Below are 24,633 nucleotides of genomic sequence, written 5' to 3'. Positions count from 1 at the left end.
AACCAAAATGCTAATGATTCTCTCTAAAATGTGCTTCAACATAAAACAAAAAAAATGCATATTAAACATCCTCTTTAAGTCAACCAATTCTTCCTAAGCATATATTCCAACAAACAGGAATGCCTTCAACTTCTTACGAAGGGAGAAAAAGTTAGATTCTCCTTTAACTAAAAAGAAACTATAAAGCCATTGGTGTGCAAGACATCATGTCCAGGAGTTTAGTAGAAAGCTGTGGGTAATGCCTTGTGCTGGCACCATTACAAACCATGTGACCCATTTGTGTGGCTTATTGATCTGCTGTCTTGCAAGAACGTCTGTTACAAGGCCTTTCCAGTGGTTTGTATGCTAACTAATGTACTCTACCATGTAGAAAGCCCCTGGTTAGATTTTTGGATCAGGAATGCTGTAAAGAAAGTTTTCTCAGCCCTGGGGGAGGAGGACTTTGTGGTCATAATGTGGGAATGAAACCTAGAAAGCAGGAGTCAAGTCCCACAATTTTACTATGATGAAGGGTGCCAGGCTACATGGTCCCCAGTCATTTGTGGTTGCTACAGTGACCCACTGGGTGTGTGTGTGTTGGTGGGGGGAGGGGGGGGGGGGGGTAGAGGGGACTATCAAATAGATGAGAAAAAAATCTTCCAGTAGTGGGAGTGAAGGCTCATAGTTCCAAATTCTAACCTGGTTTCAGTTGAGCATGAGAGAAAAAAATAGTAGGAAAGAATTGCTAGGTTAAAACTAAATGCTCCTATTATAGATATTTAATATTTTACATGCTCTGCAGAGGGAGAGGCTTCCGGGTTAGCGCTTAGTAGTTGCAAGGAGATCGTTGAGCGGCAGCCAGCAGGCAGCGTATGGGAATTGCTGCGAGCCGAGCCTGTAGCCGGAATCGCTGTGCAGGAAGGAACACTGCTGCTGGGCGGGCCTGACCCCAAATTGGGTGGGCCCAGGCCTGCCCGTGGCTAAGCCCCTGCTGCAGGGACTGGAGCAGTATCAGCTAACAAAATGAAAAGATCCAGTGACAAACAGGCGACCAAATAAATGACACCAAGCAGTTAAAAACAAGCTCTGCAAGGAAACCAAACAGTGACTAGGTTTACATAGGAGTTCAAAAGTGAACAAGATGGCCTCTGGCAGAAAAGAGCATCCATAATGTGCAGAGATGGCCAGCCACCTAGTAAGGCACACTGACCTCATCGGTTAGGAGGTCAGAAATTGACCCCAGTAAATTCCAAGTGAGGTTCTTATTGATCCTACTAACCAACTCCTCTTCAGATTGCCAATGCCAAAGTAGAAGAGAGCATAATATGAAATGCCACATCCTCGAGTCACCAGGGGTGTATCGTGACTTCATTTAAGGCTGAATCACCCCATCCAGCATTGAGAAAATGAATGGCTGTCAGACACTTCAAGAATATAGGTGACTGCCAAAAACTTTTGAGCTCTCAAAACCATGCTACATTGAAGGCCAGTGTCGATTTCTGTGCCTCTGCGTTCCTTTTTCCATTGCATCTCACCTTTTGATTGACAGCTTGATGGGGGAGTGGATCAGTAGGACAGTTATATTTTTTTGGGCAGAAGTCAGATTCTCCAATGGCACGAAGAAGTACAAGACCTTACACAACTGGAGTGACATCAAACAAAGTTCACACAGAAAAAGCATTTCCAGCTCAGTAAAACTTCTAGAAGTTTTAGAAGAATCACCATGTGAGTTTATGATTTTTTATGTTGTGGAGAACCATCATTTATCTGCAGAGCCATTAAGAAATATCCTGTTCTGTGAAAAAATACAGTATAATTTTCTTTAGTTTTGTGCCTTATTTATTTATTACATTTGTATCCCACATTTTCCCACCTATTTGCAGGCTCAATGTGGCTTTATGGCACAAAGACCTCTTTTTTTCTCTTCCTAGTGTCTTCAGCTTGTAGAATCGGTGAGCTTAAGGCCTTAGTAGTGGATGCACCTTATACAAAGTTTCATCACAACAGAGTACTCCTTCGCAAACATCCTAAGTTCTTGAACAGGACACCCAATATGACAGCTTGTTTGGTCAGACAATCCTTCAGAATTTGTGTGTAGAATCCAATTCCACCCTCGTAGGCCCTATTTTGTTCTTTTCCAGCCTATACCTTTACAATCAGTTTTTATTTAGTTTCATGATATTTGACTTTAAGGCCTTGGCATTTCGAGTCCCTATTGTCTTAGTATTGCTGTTTTCAGTGAGCATGGTAGCTAAGGATTCCCACATGTGAAAATACATTGGTTCTGTTTGTCATCACAGACAGTGAAGTTACTCATCTGTAGTATATGTTTTCCAAGGACAGCAGGTCCAGTAGTCTCGCATATCCTCCCTCATTCCCTTGGATTTGTCTTCAGCTATTCCATAAGATTGAGGTACCAGCATCCACACCAGGCTCCATTGGATGATGTTGCCCATGTGTAAGAATACTGGGCCTGCTGTCCTTGGAGAACATCTGCTACAGATGAGTAACTTAGCTTTATTGTATTTCTTTGGGTATTGTATTCTCATCCTTGGAGCATTGAGAAAGATGAATTCATCTTCTCTTCCTTAGCAGATTTCCTTGATTTTTCTCTTTTCCAGCTCAGAAGAGTTTGGTTCATGACATTTTTTGGAGTAGTCTTATTTTCTCCAAGGACAAGCAGGCATAATATTCTCACATGTGGGTAATGTCATCCATGGAGCCTGGTGTGGACACTGCCAAGTGCATTGTCACTTTAAATCTTTGAGGCAGTGCCCCCACTGTGCATGCGTGGGTGCTTTCCTGCCCGACAAGCAGTCTGTCATTTTCCTCGGAACAGAGAGGTTGGTTTTCTGATCTCTCTTCAGCACGTCAGACTTTTGCTTTTTGGTATCTTCCCTTTTTTCGGGAAAATTTTCTTCATATTTTTTCTTTTCTATATAACTTTTGTTCAATTTATTTTTTTCAAATTATTTTTCATTTTTTGCCCTTTGGGGCTTCTGAGCTCTGAGCCCTTCTTTTGCCTGGGAAGTATCAACCATTTTCAGGTACGCAACTAGTTGAGCTCTCGGGACATAGAGCCTTTTGATCTTGCATCAGCCGTTTTCCACCCCCCCCCCCCCCCCAATATCAATGATGATGCCAAATGGCTTTAAGAAGTGTACTTGATTATTTTAGGCACAGACTCCCATAAATGGTGTGTTTAGAGCTTGGGTCCAGAGCACTGGGACACACAATGTAGCCTCTGCCTGCACATGCAAGCAAGGACCCTTAAAACCCGCAGTGTGAAAAGCTTTTTGGTTCTGCATTGGCATCTGCATGGAGCATGGCATGGGATTTGGCACTCCATGTAGAACCTGCATCTATGTTGGCATCGACATCAGGTGGACCAATGCAGCATCAAGAGAGTCTGATGTCAGACTCTGTACCTCAACCCTGTAAGCACTCTACATCCTCTTCATTGATGCTGCATACATAAAAGTACCTGCAGTGTAAAAACCTAAGAAATGTTGCGATCGTTTTCCCTCCAGGCACTCTGCCAATACCTCCTCTGCATCGATGTCCTTGATGCATGGGAAGCATCCATGCCGCAGTGGCTGCATTTGCAGTCTGTACAGGCTTACAGGGTGTTTGTGCCAGCCTTTGCCCAGCCCGTCGATACGGGAGAATGAACGTCTGGGCAGACCAAACCCGACTGACACATGCGTTAACAGCAGAGGAACTTTTTCCAACCTTGGACTCTCATCTGCCTCAACGCAGAGCCGAAGCTCTTGTTGACAGTCTATTCCACATATTTCCCATGAACAGTACTTTGAAGAGTCACTCTGACCTCTCCTGGGAGACAGATCAGGATCCCAGGAGAGCATCCCATCTGATCTTTCTCTGCCATTGAGAGACATAAGTTTCCTTCAGAAAGTATATCCTTTCCTGGCTTTGTCCATGAAATGGCTCAAGGCATACCTTTCAAATTGGAAACAGAGAAAGAGCCTCGTTCAGAACTCTTTGAGGTTCTAGATTATGGCTCTCCTCCTAGAGAAGGAATCACTGTTCCATTTCATACAATTCTGAAAAATACTGTAATCAAAAACTGGGAGACTCCACTAATGGTTAAGTTGCCTCAAAGAAAATTTGTACAATATATACAATACAAAAAAGCACTGGGTTTGAGAAAACTCAGTTACCTCATCATGTGGAATATGCTTTAAAACGCACTTGTAGTACATGAGCTTGTGCTTCTTCTTTTCCAGGCAGAGAAGCTAGAACATTGTACTCCTTTAGCAGAAAAACATTTCAGGTTTCAAAGCTAACCAATGGCATATCAGATTACCAACTTTACTATTTACTTAAAATCTCTAATACAGAGTGCTCTCTCTTTTGCAGAATTCCTTCCTCCTGAGAAGGCTGAATTCCATAAGCTTCACAGGAAGCTTTTGTATTGTCATACATATCTGGCAAAACAAGCCTTTGATGTCTCTTCATGCATTTCCGCCTTAGGAGTAGCAATGCGGCATCTTTCCCTGGCTCAGAGTCTTGGACATCAAATTTTCTGTCCAGGAGCATCTAGTGGACTCCCTTGTCGTGGAAATAATTTGTTAAAGTTGATGAAGTGACCGACCTAATTAAAAAAATAAAAATAAAAACATACATATACTTCAAAAACTCTATCCAGGCCACAGACCTCTGTTATATTACATTGGCTTCCTAGTAATGCTCGCATAACATTCAAAATATGCACAATAGTCCACAGAATCATCTACGGACTCGCACCAGATTGCATGATGGAACTCATCGATCTGCCAATAAGAAACGTGACGAGAACAGCAAGAACCTACCTAACCCTTCACTATCCCAATTGCAAAGGTATAAAATACAAATCTTCACATGCCACCAGCCTCACCTTTATAGGCTCACAACTTTGGAACTCACTACCCAAAGACCTGAAACGCACAGAAAACTACCTACAATTTAGAAAAAAGTGAAAACACATCTTTTCAAGAAGTCTTTCCCCCCTGGATCTGCCTAATCCTACAACACCATACATCACGAAAAGTTCAGAAATGGAAAACAATAATATTAACCTCTCTCACAATATGCAAACATATCAACCTAAGCGTTTATTGTACTTCTGTATTATGTACTAGACTTCTACAAATCTAAATTTTGTAACCGCCTTTTTAGCAATTTGTAGGCCACATTGAGCCTGCCATACGACAATATATCATCCTCCTGGAATTGCGAGCGGTTGGGAGTGCTCTCAAACCTTCTAAGCCTGCATTCTCAATTAGGTACTAATTTGCATGGACAGCCATGTATTACCTGAACAAGCAAGGAAGAACAGGTTCTTACCATCTCTGTCGGCAAGCAACATAGATATGGACTTGGGCAGCTTCTCAAAATATCTCTGGAGCTGTTTACCTAGTTGGCAAACAAAATGGTGTAGCAGACAAATTGAGCAGCGTCCTTTAGCCTCGTGAATGGTCCCTCAGCTTCTCTGTAGTTCATTGAATATTCCAACAGTGGAGGACCCCAGAGATAGATCTAGTCACTTCTGGCCTCAGGACGAGCCCAGGGCTGAAATGTTTGAGCTCCTGGACTATCCTTCTCCACCTAAGGAAGCGTCCACAGTACCCATGCATCATGTCCTAAAAAAGACATTGCTGGCGAACTGGACCAAGCCTTTAACTAACCCCCACATTCCCAAGAAGATTGAGTCCCAGTACCGGATCCATGGGGACCCAGAGCTGATGCGTACTCAGTTGCCTCACGACTCTGGAGTTGTGGATTTGGCCCTAAAGAAGGCCAAGAGTTCTAGGGAGCATGCTTCGGCGCCCCCGGGCAAGGACTCTAGAACCTTGGACTCCTTTGGGAGGAAGGCCTACCATTCTTCTATGCTCGTGGCCAAAATTCAGTCTTACCAGCTCTACACGAGCATACACATGCGGAACAATGTGCGGCAGTTGGCGGGCTTGGTGGATACGCTCCCCCCTGAGCAGGCCAAGCCATTTCAGGAGGTGGTCAGGCAGCTGAAGGCGTGCAGAAAATTCCTGGCCAGAGGGGTGTATGACACCTTTGATGTTGCGTCCAGGGCCGCTGCTCAAGGTGTGGTGATGCGCAGACTCTCATGGCTGCGTGCCTCCGACCTGGAGAATAGAATCCAGCAGCGGATTGCGGACTCGCCTTGCCGTGCGGATAACATTTTTGGAGAAAAAGTCGAGCAGGTGGTAGAGCAGCTCCACCAGCGGGACACCGCATTCGACAAGTTCTCCCGCCGGCAGCCTTCAGCCTCTACCTCTACAGGTAGAAGATTTTTGGGGGGAAGGAAGACTGTTCCCTACTCTTCTGGCAAGCGTAGGTACAATCCTCCTTCTCGACAGCCTGCGGCCCAGTCTAAGCCCCAGCGCACTCGCTCTCGTCAGCAGCGTGCGCCTCAGCAAGGCCCCTCGGCTCCCCAGCAAAAGCAAGGGACGAGCTTTTGACTGGCTCCAGCAGAGCATAGCCGACATCCAAGTGTCAGTGCTGGGCGACCTGCCAGTCGGAGGGAGGTTGAAAGCTTTTCACCAAAGGTGGCCTCTCATAACCTCCGATCAGTGGGTTCTCCAAATAGTCCGGCAAGGATACACCCTCAATTTGGCCTCAAAACCTCCAAATTGTCCACCGGGAGCTCAGTCTTACAGCTTCCAGCACAAGCAGGTACTTGCAGAGGAACTCTCCGCCCTTCTCAGCGCCAATGCGGTCGAGCCCGTGCCATCTGGGCAAGAAGGGCTGGGATTCTATTCCAGGTACTTCCTTGTGGAAAAGAAAACAGGGGGGATGCGTCCCATCCTAGACCTAAGGGCCCTGAACAAACATCTGGTCAAAGAAAAGTTCAGGATGCTTTCCCTGGGCACCCTTCTTCCCATGATTCAGGAAAACGATTGGCTATGCTCTCTGGACTTGAAGGACGCCTACATTCACATCCCGATACTGCCAGCTCACAGACAGTATCTGCGATTTCAGCTGGGCACACGTCACTTCCAGTACTGTGTGCTACCCTTTGGGCTCGCCTCTGCGCCCAGGGTGTTCACGAAGTGCTTGGCTGTAGTAGCAGCGGCACTTCGCAGGCTGGGGGTACACGTGTTCCCATATCTCGACGATTGGCTGGTGAAGAACACATCCGAGGCAGGAGCCCTGCAGTCCATGCAGATGACTATTCGCCTCCTGGAGCTACTGGGGTTTGTGATAAATTATCCAAAGTCCCAGCTTCTCCCAGTGCAGAAACTTGAATTCATAGGAGCTCTGCTGGATTCTCGGACGGCTCGCGCCTATCTCCCAGAGGCGAGAGCCAACAACTTGTTGTCCCTCGTCTCGCGGGTGCGAGCGTCACAGCAGATCACAGCTCGGCAGATGTTGAGATTGCTGGGCCACATGGCCTCCACAGTTCATGTGACTCCCATGGCCCGCCTTCACATGAGATCTGCCCAATGGACCCTAGCTTCCCAGTGGTTTCAGGCTGCTGGGGATCTAGAAGATGTGATCCACCTGTCCACGAGTTTTCTCAAATCCCTGTATTGGTGGACGATTTGGTCCAATTTGACTCTGGGACGTCCTTTCCAAATTCCTCAGCCACAAAAGGTGCTGACCACGGATGCGTTTCTCCTGGGGTGGGGAGCTCATGTCGATGGGCTTCACACCCAAGGAAGCTGGTCCCTCCAGGAACGCGATCTACAGATCAATCTTCTGGAGTTACGAGCGATCTGGAACGCTCTGAAGGCTTTCAGAGATCGGCTGTCCCACCAATTTATCCAAATTCAGACAGACAACCAGGTTGCCATGTATTATGTCAACAAGCAGGGGGGCACCGGATCTCGCCCCCTGTGTCAGGAAGCCGTCAGCATGTGGCTCTGGGCTCGCCGTCACGGCATGGTGCTCCAAGCCACATATCTGGCAGGCGTAAACAACAGTCTGGCCGACAGGTTGAGCAGGATTATGCAACCTCACGAGTGGTCGCTCAATTCCCGTGTAGTGCGACAGATCTTCCAGGTGTGGGGCACCCCCTTGGTAGACCTCTTCGCATCTCGAGCCAACCACAAAGTCCCTCAGTTCTGTTCCAGGCTTCAGGCCCACGGCAGACTGGCATCAGATGCCTTCCTCCTGGATTGGGGGGAGGGTCTGCTGTATGCTTATCCTCCCATACCTCTGGCGGGGAAGACTTTGTTGAAACTCAAGCAAGACCGAGGCACCATGATTCTGATTGCTCCTTTTTGGCCGCGTCAGATCTGGTTCCCTCTTCTTCTGGAGTTGTCCTCCGAAGTACCGTGGAGATTGGAGTGTTTTCCGACCCTCATCACGCAGGACGAAGGGGCGCTTCTGCATCCCAACCTCCGGTCCCTGGCTCTCACGGCCTGGATGTTGAGAGCGTAGACTTTGCCTCTTTGGGTCTGTCAGAGGGTGTCTCCCGCATCTTGCTTGCTTCCAGGAAAGATTCCACTAAGAGGAGTTACTTCTTTCTGTGGAGGAGGTTTGCCGTCTGGTGTGACAGCAAGGCCCTAGATCCTCGCTCTTGTCCTACACAGACCCTGCTTGAATACCTTCTGCACTTGTCTGAGTCCGGTCTCAAGACCAACTCTGTAAGGGTTCACCTTAGTGCAATCAGTGCATACCATTACCGTGTGGAAGGTAAGCCGATCTCAGGACAGCCTTTAGTTGTTCGCTTCATGAGAGGTTTGCTTTTGTCAAAGCCCCCTGTCAAGCCTCCTACAGTGTCATGGGATCTCAATGTCGTTCTCACCCAGCTGATGAAACCTCCTTTTGAGCCACTGAATTCCTGCCATCTGAAGTACTTGACCTGGAAGGTCATTTTCTTGGTGGCAGTTACTTCAGCTCGTAGAGTCAGTGAGCTTCAGGCCCTGGTAGCCCAGGCCCCTTACACCAAATTTCATCATAACAGAGTAGTCCTCCGCACTCACCCTAAGTTCTTACCAAAGGTTGTGTCGGAGTTCCATCTGAACCAGTCAATTGTCTTGCCAACATTCTTTCCCCATCCTCATTCCTGCCCTGCTGAACGTCAGCTGCACACATTGGACTGCAAGAGAGCATTGGCCTTCTATCTGGAGCGGACACAGCCCAACAGACAGTCCGCCCAATTGTTTGTTTCTTTTGATCCCAACAGGAGGGGAGTGGCTGTAGGAAAACGCACCATATCCAATTGGCTAGCAGATTGCATTTCCTTCACTTACGCCCAGGCTGGGCTGGCTCTTGAGGGTCATGTCACGGCTCATAATGTTAGAGCCATGGCAGCGTCGGTAGCCCACTTGAAGTCAGCCTCTATTGAAGAGATTTGCAAAGCTGCGACGTGGTCTTCTGCTGCAGGCAGTAATGAGATGTGAATGTGTGGACAGGATACCCGACGCGACAGTCGGTTCGGGCAGTCAGTGCTTCAGAATCTGTTCGGGGTTTAGAATCCAACTCCACCCCCCTAGGCCCATGTTTGTTCTGTTCCAGGCTGCACTCTCAGTTAGTTGGTAAATTTTTTAGGTCAATCTCAGTTATGTCCTCGCCGTTGCGAGGCCCAATTGACCATGGTTGTTGTTTTGAGTGAGCCTGGGGGCTAGGGATACCCCATCAGTGAGAACAAGCAGCCTGCTTGTCCTCGGAGAAAGCGAATGCTACATACCTGTAGAAGGTATTCTCCGAGGACAGCAGGCTGATTGTTCTCACAAACCCGCCCGCCTCCCCTTTGGAGTTGTGTCTTCCCTAGTCTTTGTCTTGCTACATATGAGACTGGCCGGCACGAGCCGGTTTCGGGCGGGAAGACGGCCGCGCATGCGCGGTGTGCATTGGCGCGCGAGGGCTAGCAAAGGCTTTTGCTAGTGAAGATTCCGATTGGAGGGGCTGCCGTGGACGTCACCCATCAGTGAGAACAATCAGCCTGCTGTCCTCGGAGAATACCTTCTACAGGTATGTAGCATTTGCTTTATTGCCTCTCTTTTGCTGTGTAAGAGATGTTACACACCCTTTTGTTATGCCAGTGTTAAACTAGCAAAAAAGACCATCTATTCAGCACTGATTTAAAAGGCTGCAAAAAGACAAAATAATCTTTTTTTTTTTTTTTCAGTTCTCCACGTCCACATATCCTCTGGCAACTCCTTCTGTAGTGTGCTCCCTCACAGCCACTCACCTGGCTATTTCAGCTCTATGGTTGCCCCCAGTATTCACAGCTGTGTTCCTCTTTCCCCTACAACATTGGTGATGACCCCATCTGTCCATGATTTCCCTCTGGAAGCCTCTGTTACCCTTACTTCCACAGACACTTCACATCTAGTGTCTTCTGTCAACAGCCCGTCTTCTCTACCTGCTCTTACTGGAAGCTGGTCCTTGCCAGGTGTAATTGTTCTCACCAGAATTGTCAGCCATGCCCTCAACATAACTTGTTTGCTTGATTTCTTTCCCTCTTCTTTGCTCAACTCTTCCTGCCACAGTCTTCTTCCTTATCTCCTGCAAATGATTGCCAGTAGTTTTACTTCTGGATCAGTTCCTTCTCTCAGGAAACCTGCCCTGGTGCACCCACTTAAAAAAAATCTCTTGATCATGACATATCATCTAGCTATCATCCCATCTCTAATTTGCCCTTTGTTTTCAAAATTGCAGAATGTATCATCTTTAAGCAACCCTTTGACCACATAGAGAGGAAAAATGCAATTCACCTGCTTCTGTTGAGCATCTGTCCTAGCCACAGTTTTAAGATCATTCTGAAAGGCCTTTTAAAACAACCTTCATGTTTCTCTTGCCAGTGGCAATATAGTGCTTCTAGTTTCTCTGTACCTCACAGCAGCTTTCAAACTGGTTGATCATGAACTTCTACTTAGTGTTCGCAACTTGGGTATCTCTGGCACTGTCTGCTCTTGGTTCACATACTTCCTTATTAACTGCACTGTGTCCTTTGTCCATTATGGTCCCAGATGTCAGCTTTGGCACTGGTCTGGTTCTGGGTTCCTTTTTCTGGACCTGAGCTCACTTCTTAGGGGCAGTGGGTTTGGTAGCACAATAATACAACACACAAGTTTGTCTTGGCGAAAGGTATTTTATCTAGAAATAGGCTTACAGCACTTAGAACAGAAAGATAACTACCAAATGTCCAAAATGACAGCTATACGATTGGGACATGTAACAAAATTCAATATACAGTGGGAACAATATCGAGCCTGGCGATCACAAAATGGGATAGACTTAGATGCACCTAAACTGATTATACCAAGACTATGACTGCTATAATACAGTCCTCATATTACGATATTCCACTGGTAACAAGGGGGGAGGGGGGTTGATGGGAAGGGACAGGGGGGAGGGGAGGATTGGGGATACACCGCTTCTTGTTATTGAAGTTCAAACATTCTGTATGTGATACATGACTGTTATAAAGAGGTTGTCAATATGTAATTGTTCAAAAACTTTAATAAATAAATATTTGAAAGAACAGAAAGATAATACAGCACTGCTTCTGTGCGTCTCGGGGTCTGCCTGATTTCTCTGAGTGAATGAGTGTCTCTGTCAGGGCTGAGAAGGGGGATGTATGTGTAATGACTGAGATAGGAGGGTGTGTGTGGATGTGTCTATCCATCTCTTTTTCCTTCTCTGGGTTTAAATAACTGAGAGGCAGATGCACTAAGCTTTAATGACCCTTTAACGACCGTCTAATGAAGAATTTTCGAACCGTGGCATGCATTAAAGGCCATTTTCCGACCACGGTAGCAGAAAACGAAAACAGAATGCAGATGAGCAAATTGTTTAGAAACCCCATTGAAACGAGATGCATCAAAGTTTTCCAACTACCCTAACGTAGGAAAAGTGCTGGAAAGCTAACGACAGGTCTGTACCTGTCGTTAGGGCTATCTGACTGAAAACTGTAATGTAAAAAAACAAAAAAAAAAAAAGCGAGGGGGGGGGGGGCGAAAACGCGCGTCAGGGGCGTCTTTTATTGACGCCCGAGGTCACTGCTGCTCCCCGCTCCCCCTGCATCACTATAAAACTGAAAAAAAAAAGTTCAGGAGGGGGCAAAGGCGCTCGTCAGGAGCATCCTGTATGGACGTCCTTGCCCCCCCCCCCCCGCCCGTGGTCGCTGCTGCTGCTCCCCGCTTCCTCCCCCAGCATTAAATAAAACATAAAACAAAACTCAAAGCTTTAGGAGCCCTTCCTGTCTCTAAACTCTTTCTCCACACTGCTCCGCCTCCCTCTGCCCCCCCGCCCCCCCCCCGAGATTGTCGCCGTCGCTCCCCCCCCTCCATTTTACAGTGCTGAAAGGCATTTCTCAAAAGGTTCTCTTTATCAGGCCCTCTCTGACCTGTACAGATACTGTGAAACATTTTCAATAGTTTGCTCTTCTGAACTGTCTTTCTTTTCAGCTGAAATAGTCCAAGAGAATGCTTAGTCTTCAGGACGTCTCTCTCCTTCGTGTTCCCTGCCCTGGCCCCGCCCCCGTCTGAAGTAGGTTTCTTACGTCAGACGGGGGCGGGGCCAGGTCAGAGAAGGAGAGAGACGTCCTGAAGACTGCAGCGATCTGATGGTCGTCTTGCCCGTGCAGCGCCTTCATACAGAGGTGAGAGGCGCTGCACGGCCTGGTAATGTGGGGGGGGTTGGAGGGGGGAGCGACAGCGAGGATCTCGGGGGGGGCGGGGCATGGGGCAGAGGGAGGCGGAGCTGTGTGGAGAAAGAATTTAGAGACAGGAAGGGAGGGGGGCCAGGGCTCCTAAAGCTTTGTGTTTTTATTTAATGCTGGGGGAGGAAGCGGGGAGCAGCAGCGGCGACTATGGGCGGGGGGGGTGGGGCAAGGACGTCCATACAGGACGCTCCTGACGAGTGCCTTTGCCCCCTCCCGATCCACGTGTTTGTGTTTTGGTTTTTTTTTTTTTTGGGGGGGGTTGACGTGTGTGGCATGCGCAGAGCAGCCAGCATAACGCTTAGCTGCTCTGCACATGCTTTAGGGGCCAATTACCAACGGGGATTCCAGCAGATTGATGCATTGTACTTTCAAATACCGCACCGAACATGTGCGACTTGTTTTTTTTGCTGCATTGTTCGTTTTTTTTAAATTCGGTAACAGCTTTTCCTTTTTTGCTTTTTTTATGTTTGGTTGATGCATCTGGCTCTGAATTCTTTTCCCATGCACCAGCCTGTGATATAATTTGGTTAGTTTTACCAAGGAGGTGTGAATTCTTGTGAAGGCTACAGTTTATGGAGACAGAGGTTTAATTTGTTTGTTTTTCCTGACCATTGGTTCTGGCTTTTATTGCTCGGAAGCACAGGTGTACTGTTTTACACAGACATTCCCAGGGATCAGACTAGGAGGGGAGGGGGGAATGTCAGAGCTGCTTTCCCAGAAGTCTTTGGCTGACACAGAGTAGGCCCTAAAACCTCAGGCTAACTTTCGGGGGTTAGGGCCTTGCACAGTATAAGCTAATGCTGATATCCTTCACTCCTGCTCCTACTCTGAGCCCATTCCACTAAGTTGCGATATCCCACAGGGTTCTATACTTGCTTCTCTCTTATTTAATATTTTTCTAAGCCCTCTCTCACTACTCTGATACAAGATCTTTGTATTCATGATTTTTATTATGCCAATGATATTCTTTTTCCTGTAAGGACCAGCCTTTGCTCCCCTAATCTGCCTACCTTAAATACTGCTTTGGGAGCAATATCACTGTGGCTTCAAAAAAATCATCATTGTCTTGATCCTTCCAAAAGGATAGCTTGCTGGATTACAGGCAACTATGTAGCACCTCCTCTTTCCCCTTTACTATTTGATGTCCCTATTTCACTTGTTTCATGTTTTAGGTACCTTGGTATTATTCTGAATCAAGTGCTCTCCTTTAACTAACAAATTTCCCTCCTTAAGACCTGTTTCTTCTCCCTGAGGCAATTCGATCTGCTCCTACTTAGATGAATCTGCACAGAAGACCATTCTCTATGCATTTCTGATGTCAAGACTCAACTACTGTAATGTCATCTATTCCAGCCTTCCTCAATATTCAACTTCAGTGCCTGTAAACAAGTCAAAATACAGCTATCCTTTTTCTTTCGCATGCTACCTGCTTTGATAGTCACACCTCTTTTTACTCATCATCATTGATTGCCCATATCACCTCATATCCAGTTTAAAATTCTCATTCTAACCCATAAGATTTTACATTCCAACTCACCATCCTACCTTTCTTTCCTTATTGCCCCACCTGGGCCCTCTGCTCCATCAACAATCAGAGCCTCCAGATTCTTTCAGTTCGTCAGGCCTATTACATATCCACATGAACTAGAGCTTTTTTCTGAACTGCCCCTTTGCTCTGGAATTCCCTTCCACATTTTCTTTGACTTGATCTTTCGTATCCTAGCTTCAGATCTCAGCTGAAAATGTATCTATTTGAAAAAAACCTTCAACATCCAGTCGACTGTTGGTGATGCCACAAAGGTCTACGAGGTTCCGCAATCTTTTCCCATCCCCCTTTCCTAAGAATGCTATTTGAATCTATTCCTCCCAATAGTCTTCTTTTTATCCTCCACCCTGCTATATCACCTGTCTATCCTCTCTCTCTAAAATTAATGGTGTTCTTTTCTTGTATATTGTTTTTTTTTTAATTGTACACTGCCTTGCTATTTGCTTAAGGAAAGATAAACCAACTATAAACTACTAGCCCATTCCAGAAGCCCTCCTTAGTTAAATATTAATGAGCATGTTTCCATTCTGAACTGTTCTCTTGTCTTATTTTTCAATTTGATGTGCTTCTATTTTGCAATTCATCTAACTTGTCTTATCGGATTCTGAGGCAGCTCTTGACCCTTTTGGAGAATTATGTGTCAGAGTACGATAGTGTCTTGCTGATAAAGGAAATTGATAAATACAGCTTTTGACTGAAAGGTTTATCAGGAGTACAGGTGCATGGTCATTCGAAGTATTGAGCATTCTAAAGCTGCACAGTGTTCTTAAGGGGTAAATCACACAATTATTTTTTCTCTTCTCTCCATCTGCTGGTCGATGGATATAACCCATATGTTTTGGACTGATCTAGTCGGGACTAAAGGACTAATTTCTTCTTTTCATGTATATTTTGTGTAAACATTTATGATTCCCACTGATCCTGAGTTTTCACAGGGAATTTACACAGAGAATTGTTCTTGGATAAGTAGTTTATATTTATGGATTTGCAAACTTTGTTTTTAAAACTATGTTTATAAAATGTAGGCATACAGCTTTACAGTGAAAATATAATTTGCGCACATTTAATTTAGATGTTTTCAAATGTACCTGTATTCAGCAGTGCCATCCAATGTATGTTAGGAAACAAATTTTGTAAATATTAGCATACGTTGCTGTTCTGGTATTTCAGGATATCAATATGATTCATGTTTGCTTAACAAACATTTTATATTCAGTTAGATGATTTTAGTTCATCTGATGTGAAGGATCTTACCCCTAGTTGGACTGCATATAGTGATTGACTTTACATTAAGGGGGTAGTTACTAATCTGTGTTAAGATGCTACATAATTGTGACTAACAAAATGTGCATTTATTGGCAAAATTGTATATTTGTCTTTAATGCATGTTTTGGCAATGTAACAGAAGATAAATAGTAAAATGCAAATGCATGCAGAGCACTTTATTATTATGTAAATTGCATAAAAGCAGTTTTAAGTTATCAAGTTGTATTATTCATGGAATGACAACACCAGCTTTGATGTGCGTAGGAGAAATATTAGAGACCAGTAGTCTACAAAGGATCCTGCTCACTCCCTCAATTCTCTCCCCACCCAAAAAAGACTTCACACTCACTAAATCTAGTCGCCCACCCCTCAAAACAGACCCCCCTGTCAAGGAGGTGGTCTTAGTGTCTAGTCAGGGGTTGGGGGCAGAGGAGTAATTCCCAGTTGTTACAGCAGTAAATATACATTTGCATTTTTGCATCCAGAAAAATCACATTTTCTGGCAACAGCAATGCAAACACAGCAAAAGTTAGGCCTTCAGCCTTTTAAAGGTGCCAGCAGTCTACAGATGATCCAACCCATTCCTGATCTCTCCTTGCACTCAAACATCCCCCTCAAAACAGAGCCTGAAACCCACTATTGCTCTGCCAGGCACCTAAAAGGGACTTCCTGGGTCTAGCAGGAGGGCAGGAGTTATCCCAGTCTCGTCTGCCCCTGTAGGTTGCCATCTGTGGACATTGTGAGTGGTTGTTCCATTTGCGGATTGGTGACATGAAGGGTTACTAGAGTCTTGTCTTGGTTTTCTTAGCAGGTGGTAGTTAAAGCAGAGTTCTAGTAGCCTTCTTACACATTGTTCGGCTGGTTATTAGGGGCACTGCTTGATCATCCTTCAGTGGTTGAAGTCTGCAGTCTTCAAGTCCTACTGGAAGAAAGGTGAGAGAGGGGAGATATGCACAGGAAGCCAGTCTTTCAGTTGAAAGGAAGCTCTGGAATGAGGGGGCATAGGATGAAGATGAAAGGGGATAGACTCAGAAGTAACCTTAGGAAATACTTCTTTAAGGTAAGGGTGGTGAATTTGTGGAACGGCCTCCCGGTGGAAGTGGTGGAAACGAAAACAGTATCTGAATTCAAGAGAGTTTGGGACAAGTATATAGGATCTTTAAGGGAGTAATAGGGTGAGTAGATGGCATGGATGGGCACACTGGATAGGCCATATGGTCTTTATATGTCTACATTTTCCTATGTTTTATGTTTCTTGGTATTGGCTTCATAGACTCAGAATTCTTCAGAGACCTTCTCTATGAGGCCTTGTGTGTGGTCTGCATGCAGCTATGGTAATATTGCACCCAAGCTTGCTGTACTTGCCTTAGGTTGTGTTCATGGTTTTCAGTATTGAGTTTCTCATTCTTAGAGATGTCTCTCTCATCGTTCTTGTTTCATGCATGGCTGCTCACTCGGGCTGCAGGGGAATGGATAATCCTGAATGTGTTGACTCAGAATTCTAGTGGATGCCTTAAACTGTGATTGTCTAGCTTCAGGGAGTTCAGAAGTTCTTGCTACTGTTAAGAGCTTGAGTGTTAGATTCAGAAGAGCCCTAGGTAGTAATGAATAAGATTATAGTGGTATTCCCTCTTAAGTGTCGCTCTTACCATGATCAAGTATGGCAGGCATTTGTGTGGAGTGAAAGGCGTGTCACCTTGCTTACACTCTGTCAGAGTCTAGTCTTTGTCCCACCCTGGATCCTTAAAGTTTTGGTACATCCCACTTGTCTGGACTGGCATAGCAGGATGAAAAGGAAAGTGAAATATGTTGTTATCTGATAATTTCCTTTTTGGATTCCTCCTAGACCTATCCAGGACCTGCCAGGGAAGGATTTCAGGATGCTTCTGGTGGTGGTCCTAGGGAAAGTATTTCTTAGTCTGAGAACCTGAATGTTGATCGATGGTGTTGATCTATAAGGTTGTTCCATGATCTCGATCTATAATGTTGTTCTCATGTATTATGTAAGATTGAGTTGTGATGTTCATTTGTTTCAGGTTCTTTAACAGTAATATAATGGCAAGTTCTAGGGCTGCACCACACCTTATACTGGTAAGGACGTCAGTGAAATGTCAGTATTTTCTGCCAGTGGCAAGGAAAAGTGAGATCTCAAAAAGCACTGGTGTTCCTAGGTTGGCTGCCACCCAGGGTGGATTGCCACTGCGTACACCCCCCCCCAAGCACACTGCTCTTATCTCCTGGGGGTGCAGGGAGCAGTGTGGGTGTCTGCTCCGCCAGTTACCTGCCCCAGAACAGGAAGTAATATTGGAGGGAGCAGGGAACTGGCGGGGCCAACAGCTGCACGACTACTCCTTGCACCCCCTTGCAGTGTGCATCTGGAGCGGGCAGCCCCAACCGCCCCATCCTTGGTATACCACTGCAAAAAAAGATATTTTCTGCCTCGTTCTGCTGGTTGAGGGACATAAGCCACTCATCTGGATTGGTCTAGCAGAACTTAAGGAAAGGAAATTATTAGCTAAGATCAAGTGTCACATTTTATTCCATCCTTAATAACAATACCTCTAAATGTCTTCTGGCTCTAAGACTAGTGTTTCTGATGCATTTACGATTTTCAAAAAACTTTTGGATAATAAAGATACTAATTGTCACACCAAATTTTGATAATTATAGAATCTTCTGTCTTTAATCTGTATAATGTATTTTATTTGGAAGATAATATACATGAGTTTTAATGCAAGATACAAGTGTTCTGCCAAAACATAGCCATGTTGGGTTTTTTTTTAGGACTTCATTTAGATTAAAATTTTTAATGTGATTCATTGTACAATTAAATGTATTTTATTTATTTATTTCCCATGGCAGCTCCTTGTGATTCTGGGCAAGTCACTTAAACCTCCATTGCCCAGGTACAATATAAGTACCAGTATAATGTATAAACTGCCTTGATTGTAACCACAGAAAGGCAGTATACCAAATCCCATCCCCCTTCCCTTCCCTAAAGGACTGATCTCCCTTCCTCCCACCTCCTGATCCAACATCTCTCCCTTTCACTTTCTTCCCTCCTTCTCTTCCCCAGGTCCATTATTTCTCTCATTTCCCTCCACCCCTGTGAGCAGCGACACAAACTTGGTAGTGAGCAGCACCAAGCTTTTCTGTAGCTGCTCTTCAGCTCACCACCTCAGCCATAGCTTCCACTGGTGACCCCTGCAGCTCACTCTTCTACCCTCATCCAGGTTTTGGCGTCTGCCACCTTTCTCAGTCCCCCCTCCCCCAGCCAGTCTACCTTAAAGGTGGTCTTTTGTTGGTACCAGCAGTGGCAGCTTTATACTTACACTACCTGCAGTCTGGTCCGAAGCTTTTCATCTGACCCGTCCTGCCCATGCAGAAACAGGAAGCGATGTTGGAGAAGGCAGGACAAGCCATAGGTAAAGCTTCGAACCAGGCTGCAGGTAGCCTATGTGCAGTGCTGCCACTGCTGGGGACCAGTGGAAGACCACCTTTAAAATAGACCGACATAAGTGAGGGGAAAATGCCAGATTGCACTGAGGGCGGGTTGAGAGTGTAACAGAGCAGAAGAGATTTTTGGAGGAGACCAGAGATGCTGTAATGTAATTAGTTTTTTAAATTGTGATGAATAATTAATGCATTAATTGCAGAGTTAATTGTGATTAACTTGCAGTCCTAGTTTTATGTAATCCATTTCTGCATCAAAATCCATTTGTGCGCTTTGTATGTGTACCTATTTGTATTCCATTTTTACCTATTTAACTTTATTTTGATCTGTGACCGAATTAATTGTATTGATTTTTTTGAACTTTGATTTTACACCTAGCTGCCTTTCTTGGTGCCTTCTGTTTTTGCAGTACCCATGTACCTCTTTTATCCTGTCCCGTAAAACACAGGCAGATTACTAAGAGTTGTGGTTATTAAGAATGAAGCAAGTGTCTTTAGCAAATGGGGTCAATATTCAGCTGTGCAGTGAGCATATTATTTTAAAACATCAAATATACAAGTTTTCAGTGGAAATGTCTGTTTTAGATGGTGCCATTCAATCTATTCTATTAACTTGGAAATTAATGATTCAAATTATACTTGCTATTTGTACTGCCTGCTTGGTTGTCAGACATGTACATTTAGTGGCTGAATATTGCTGTTAGAAGTATTAGTTATAAATCTAAGTGGTGCTGCCCCTGGAACTCCACAAATCCTGCACCCTTTTTGGATGGATAACTTTGGCCATATAACTATATGGCCAAAGTATCCATTCAAGTGGCGTGAATTATTTTTAAAGCACTTAAGCAGTCAACCCCACTGCAGAGTGTATAAGTACTTTTGAATATTGACCCAGTTATAATCTTATAATATGTTTTTAAGAGATAATATTTCACTACATAAACCAGTGTGTTCCAAAAGGACTAGTAACAGTACGTTTGTGCATTGCAATGTCAGTGTTTAAAGCATTAGTAATTTTTGTTCTAGATTCTGTCACCACACATGGAAGATCCAGCTTTAGGGATGAAAGGTCCAGCAAAACATATGAACGTTTACAAAAAAAATTAAAAGATAGACACGCTGTGCCAAAAGAGAAACTGAGTAGTCCCCCATCATCTCCTCAGAAATGTCATTCTCCAACAAATGAACATAATGGACTTATGAAAGGACAGAATGTAATTAGTATAGCCACGGGAACCACAATGAACAGGCTCAGAGGAAATAGTAGTTCTCCAGCAGATGCCGAAATGCAAGGTAATTATTTAGAAAAGAAAATATTTGCCTTTGTAATCTCTTTCTCTGTGTGCATGCTGCTGTTGTATGTAGCTTTATAAGATGTCTGTTCTTTGTATAGGTATAAATTACCTTGGTTCATTATATGTAAGAAGAATGCCCTCTTTTTGTAACTTTAAGTGGGTTCTTGGTTATAGGGCTTTGAGCCTATACCGTGCATGGTTTTAACCAAAGTTTTACTTTCATTTGTGCTAATATTTATGTAAGAAGAGATAAATGCTGTTCTTCAAGGGCAGTCAGATATGATAGTGTCAAGTGGTTGACATCATCCATGGAGCCCATTGCGGGTACTGCCGTAGTGCACTGTCACTTTAAAACTTTGACACAGTGCCCCATCACGCATATGCGGGTATTCTTCTGCTGAACCCTCGAGCATGGGGCCAGCAGTCTAGAGTCATCCATGGAGCAGAGATGTTGGATTTCTAATCTCTCCCTAGTGTGTCAAACTTTACCTTTTTGGTGCCTTTTCTTTTATGGGATATCTTTTTTCATAATTATTTATTTTCTTTATTATTTTAGTTTAATTTATAGATTTCATTTTTTTCTTTTTCAGCTCCTTGGGCCTCTGGGCCCTTCTTTTCCTCAGGAAGCATGAACTGTTTTGGGGTTCAGAACTATTTGAGTTCCCCTAGCCATTGAACCTTTTGACCTTGCGTTGACTATTTTTCCCCTCCTTGTCAACAAGGGTTCCGAGAGGCTTTAAGAACTGTACTTGATGCAATAGGAATATTTACGGCACAGACCCCCATAACTGGTGTGTTCGGTGCTTGGTTCCGGAGTCCCGAGACATACAGCATGGCTTCTGCCTGCACATCCAAGTGAAGACACTTAAAGCCCACAAGGTCCAGCGTGAAAAACGTTTTGGTTCTGCTTCGGCAGGAGATTCGGCAGGAGATGCAGAATCTACATCGAAGGTCGACATCGGTTGTACTGACGCAGCATTGGAAAGTCTGACATCGGACTCAGTACTGCAAAAGCAGAAGGACTCTGTCCTCTTTGTTGATGCCGCGTGTATCGAGGGACCTGTAGCGTTAAAAACCTAAGAAGCATCGCTATTGATATCCCTCCAGGCACTCTGCCAACACTTTCGATACATGGGAAGCGTCCATGCTTCATTGACCACTCTCCTTCCCTCCAACTAATTACTCAGAGAGCCTTCGAGATCTCATACACTTGCACAGGCTATAACTTAGGCTGCACCCACACCGCTTTCTTAAGTAGACTCAGATCTCTCCTGGGAGATAGATCAGTACCCACAGGACTTCTCAGCTGAGGAATCTTATGGCATTTCATCTGATTCTTCTCTGCCATCTAAGAGATGCTAGTCTCCTCCAGAAAGTATATACTTCCCTGGTTTTGGCCATAGCTTTCAAATTGGAGACAGAGGAGGAGCCTCGTTCAAAACTCCTGTGAAGTTCTGGATTATGACTCCTAGAGAAGGAATCACTCTTCCACTTCATACAGTTATGAAGAATACTCTGATCAAAAACTGGGAGACTTCTCCGACCGTTGAAGATGCTCCAAAGAAATTGATACAGTGTACAGGATACAGAAATGCACTGGGTTTGAAAAAAACAGTTAATTCACCATTCCTTAGTTTTAGAATCTGCTTTAAAATGTACTCACAATGCAGTATATCATGCTTCTGCTACTCCAGGGAGAGAAGCTAGAACACTTTTGGCAGAAAAACATTTCAGGCCTCAATGCTAACCAATCGCATATTAGATTATCAACTTTTATTCCACAATTTACTTGAAATGTCTAATAAGTGTACTCTCTCCTTTGCTTCACAGGAAACTTATAGATTGTCATAAATATCTGGCAAGGCAAGCCTTTGATGTCTTTTCATGCATTTCTGTCTTAGGAGTAGCAGCAGTACAGTATGTTTCCTAGCTCATGGTCTCCTACCTCAGATCAACTGTCCAGAACTGTTTAGCAGATGTCCCGTGTCATGGAGATAACTTATTTGGCCACTTCATCGTCTTTGTAACCAATCTAATTAAAAAACATACAGATACTGTAAAAACTCTGTCCAGACCACAGACTTCTGCTACCTCCTTTTCTAGGAGTTTCAGGAGGATTTTGATGCTACAGTTATATATATATATATATATATATATATATATATATATATATATGTATATTTACACTCCCTCTCCTCATTTCAGACTCCTTCTCAGACTAAACAAGAACCCAGTTTTTTACTCCATCCTGGAGAACGTTGCCATAGTATAGTTGTCTGTGCCAGTGCATACTTCTGTCTTTGCCTCAGAGACAGGAGTAGCCGTATGGAGGTCTCCTGGAGATTGGACCCTTGAGTAAATCTTTTCTCCCCCAGGCAGAACCCCAGGCAAGAAAAAGCTCTGGCTACTAAATCAGTATTAGACTTAATAAATGTTTATTCAAAGAAGCCAATAAGCAATTAGTCGGATATTAAAGAAAATAGAAATCCCAATAGAGTATAATATGTAGCAAATAAACAGAGTTTTCCCTGGGAGCTGTCAATATGTCCACCTACTAGTGTAGACACACTGAGGCCCCCCATCCTTAGTTCTATTTCTTCTTATATAAATTTCTTTCCTTCTTCATTATCTTAATTACCCTTCCTACTTAATGAATATGCATCTTTCCAGAACATTCTATTTCCTTTTATGGTGAATCCTGTTCCAGCACTTTCTACCATCTTCCAACTTCTATCATTTATTCCCTCATTGTATGGACAGTTAGGGCCTGTCATGCACATAAGCATAATAGTTTGACCATGTTAAGCATAGTCATTATGCTAGTCCCCCCATCCTCTTGCTGAAGTTACAGTTTCACCCACTTACTTCTCCTTCTGATTGTTTATCTGGATACTGCAGGTGGCTTTAGTCATAGGAGTCTCTGTCTCTTAGTTGCTGACCAGCAACTTAATCACAAGTTAGCATAGGCCAAATGCCAAACCACAAATTTCTACAGCCTTAGAAAGGTAATTACCAGAAAATAAAATCATTTCTAGCTGTCTTGCAATGTCATGTCTGCTCCCAGCTCAGAAAAGCAAAATAGCTATATTAAAATAAAAACTAGAAATATGGAGGATTTGCACCTTGCTATGGCCTCTGTGATATACACCAGGTAATCTACTGGTAGGAGGAAAGCTGATCCTCTTTCAATAGAGGTGGTATTTTATAACCTCTGACGGTTGGGTGCTACATATAATACAGTATGGTTATGCTGTGTGTTGGGGAAAGAAAGACCCTTCTATCCATTCACTAAGAGAGTCTAGGTTACTCTCCCTCTAGATGACACTACTTCAAGAGGAGCTCTTTGCCCTCCTGCAGCAGAATGCAATAGAGCAGTTCCTCTGCCAGACAGGGGTCGAGGGTTCTACTCCAGATACTTTTTCATACTAAAAAAACTACTACTACTACTATTTAGCATTTCTATAGTGCTACAAGGCATATGCAGCGCTGCACAAACATAGAAGAAAGACAGTCCCTGCTCAAAGAGCTTACAATCTAATAGACAAAAAATAAATAAAGTAAGCAAATCAAATCAATTAATGTGAACGGGAAGGAAGAGAGGAGGGTAGGTGGAGGCGAGTGGTTACAAGTGGTTACGAGTCAAAAGCAATGTTAAAGAGGTGGGATGAGAGTATGGCCAATTATTGACCTGTGAGACTTAAAGAAAAATTTTGCATGGTTTCCCTGGGATCACTTCTTCCCATAATACAACTCGACTGGCTTTGCTCTCTAGATCTCAAGAAGGCATACATGCACATACCTATTCTCCCTGCGCACAGAAAGTTCTCCGCTTCTGCTGCGTGTTTCTGCATTATCAATACAAGGTCTTACCTTTCAGCTTGGCTTCAGCTCCTTGAATCTTCACGAAGTGCCTGATTGTGGTGGCTGCAATGCTCTGCAGGTGGGACATACACATCTTCCCCTACCTCAACGACTGGTTAATCAAGGCAGCCTCCTGGGAGTCAGCATAGACCTCCATTCTATCCGCTGTATGGTTCCTAGAACAACTCATGTTTGTGATTAATTAGCCAAAATCACATCTTCAACCTGTTCAGGCTTTAGAGTTCATCGGGGCTGTCCTTGACACTACTCAGAGCTGAGCCTTCCTACCTCAACGAGAGCAGGCAACATACTGCATCTCTCTGCTCAGGTGTTAAAGTGCACCCAAGTTTCTGCTTATCAGATGCTCTGTCTACTCGGTTACATGGCTTCAGCAGTCCATGTAATACCATTGACTTGACTCCACTAACAAATTCCGCAGGGGACGCTCACCTCTCAGTGGTCCCAAGCCACAGAATGTTTCTCTGCCTGTATGTGAGGCACTCCACAGCTGCACCACTCTCTACATAGGTGTACGATATCCCAGACTCTCACCTAGGGTCTTCTGTTTCAGTCCCCTCCACATCACAAGGTCCTCACCA

General features: G+C 44.5%; 1 protein-coding gene across 2 annotated transcripts in view; it reads left to right on the top strand.

Annotated features, from left to right (window-relative positions):
- Positions 1-24,633, top strand: part of FNDC3A (fibronectin type III domain containing 3A) — a 379,001-nt gene that overhangs the window by 138,654 nt on the left and 215,714 nt on the right. The window contains exon 6 of one of the 2 annotated variants that reach the window (XM_030200475.1): positions 19,905-20,171. The exons of the other annotated variant lie outside the window; for it this stretch is intronic. Within the exon in view, the coding sequence (XP_030056335.1) occupies positions 19,905-20,171 (267 nt within the window). The remainder of the gene's footprint in view (positions 1-19,904; positions 20,172-24,633) is intronic. 2 annotated transcript variants of the gene reach the window in all.

Source organism: Microcaecilia unicolor, chromosome 4, assembly GCF_901765095.1.
Source record: "Microcaecilia unicolor chromosome 4, aMicUni1.1, whole genome shotgun sequence".
Taxonomy (NCBI): domain Eukaryota; kingdom Metazoa; phylum Chordata; class Amphibia; order Gymnophiona; family Siphonopidae; genus Microcaecilia; species Microcaecilia unicolor.
The sequence above is the reverse complement of the archived record's forward strand: the minus strand, read 5'-3'. Positions and strand labels throughout refer to the sequence as shown.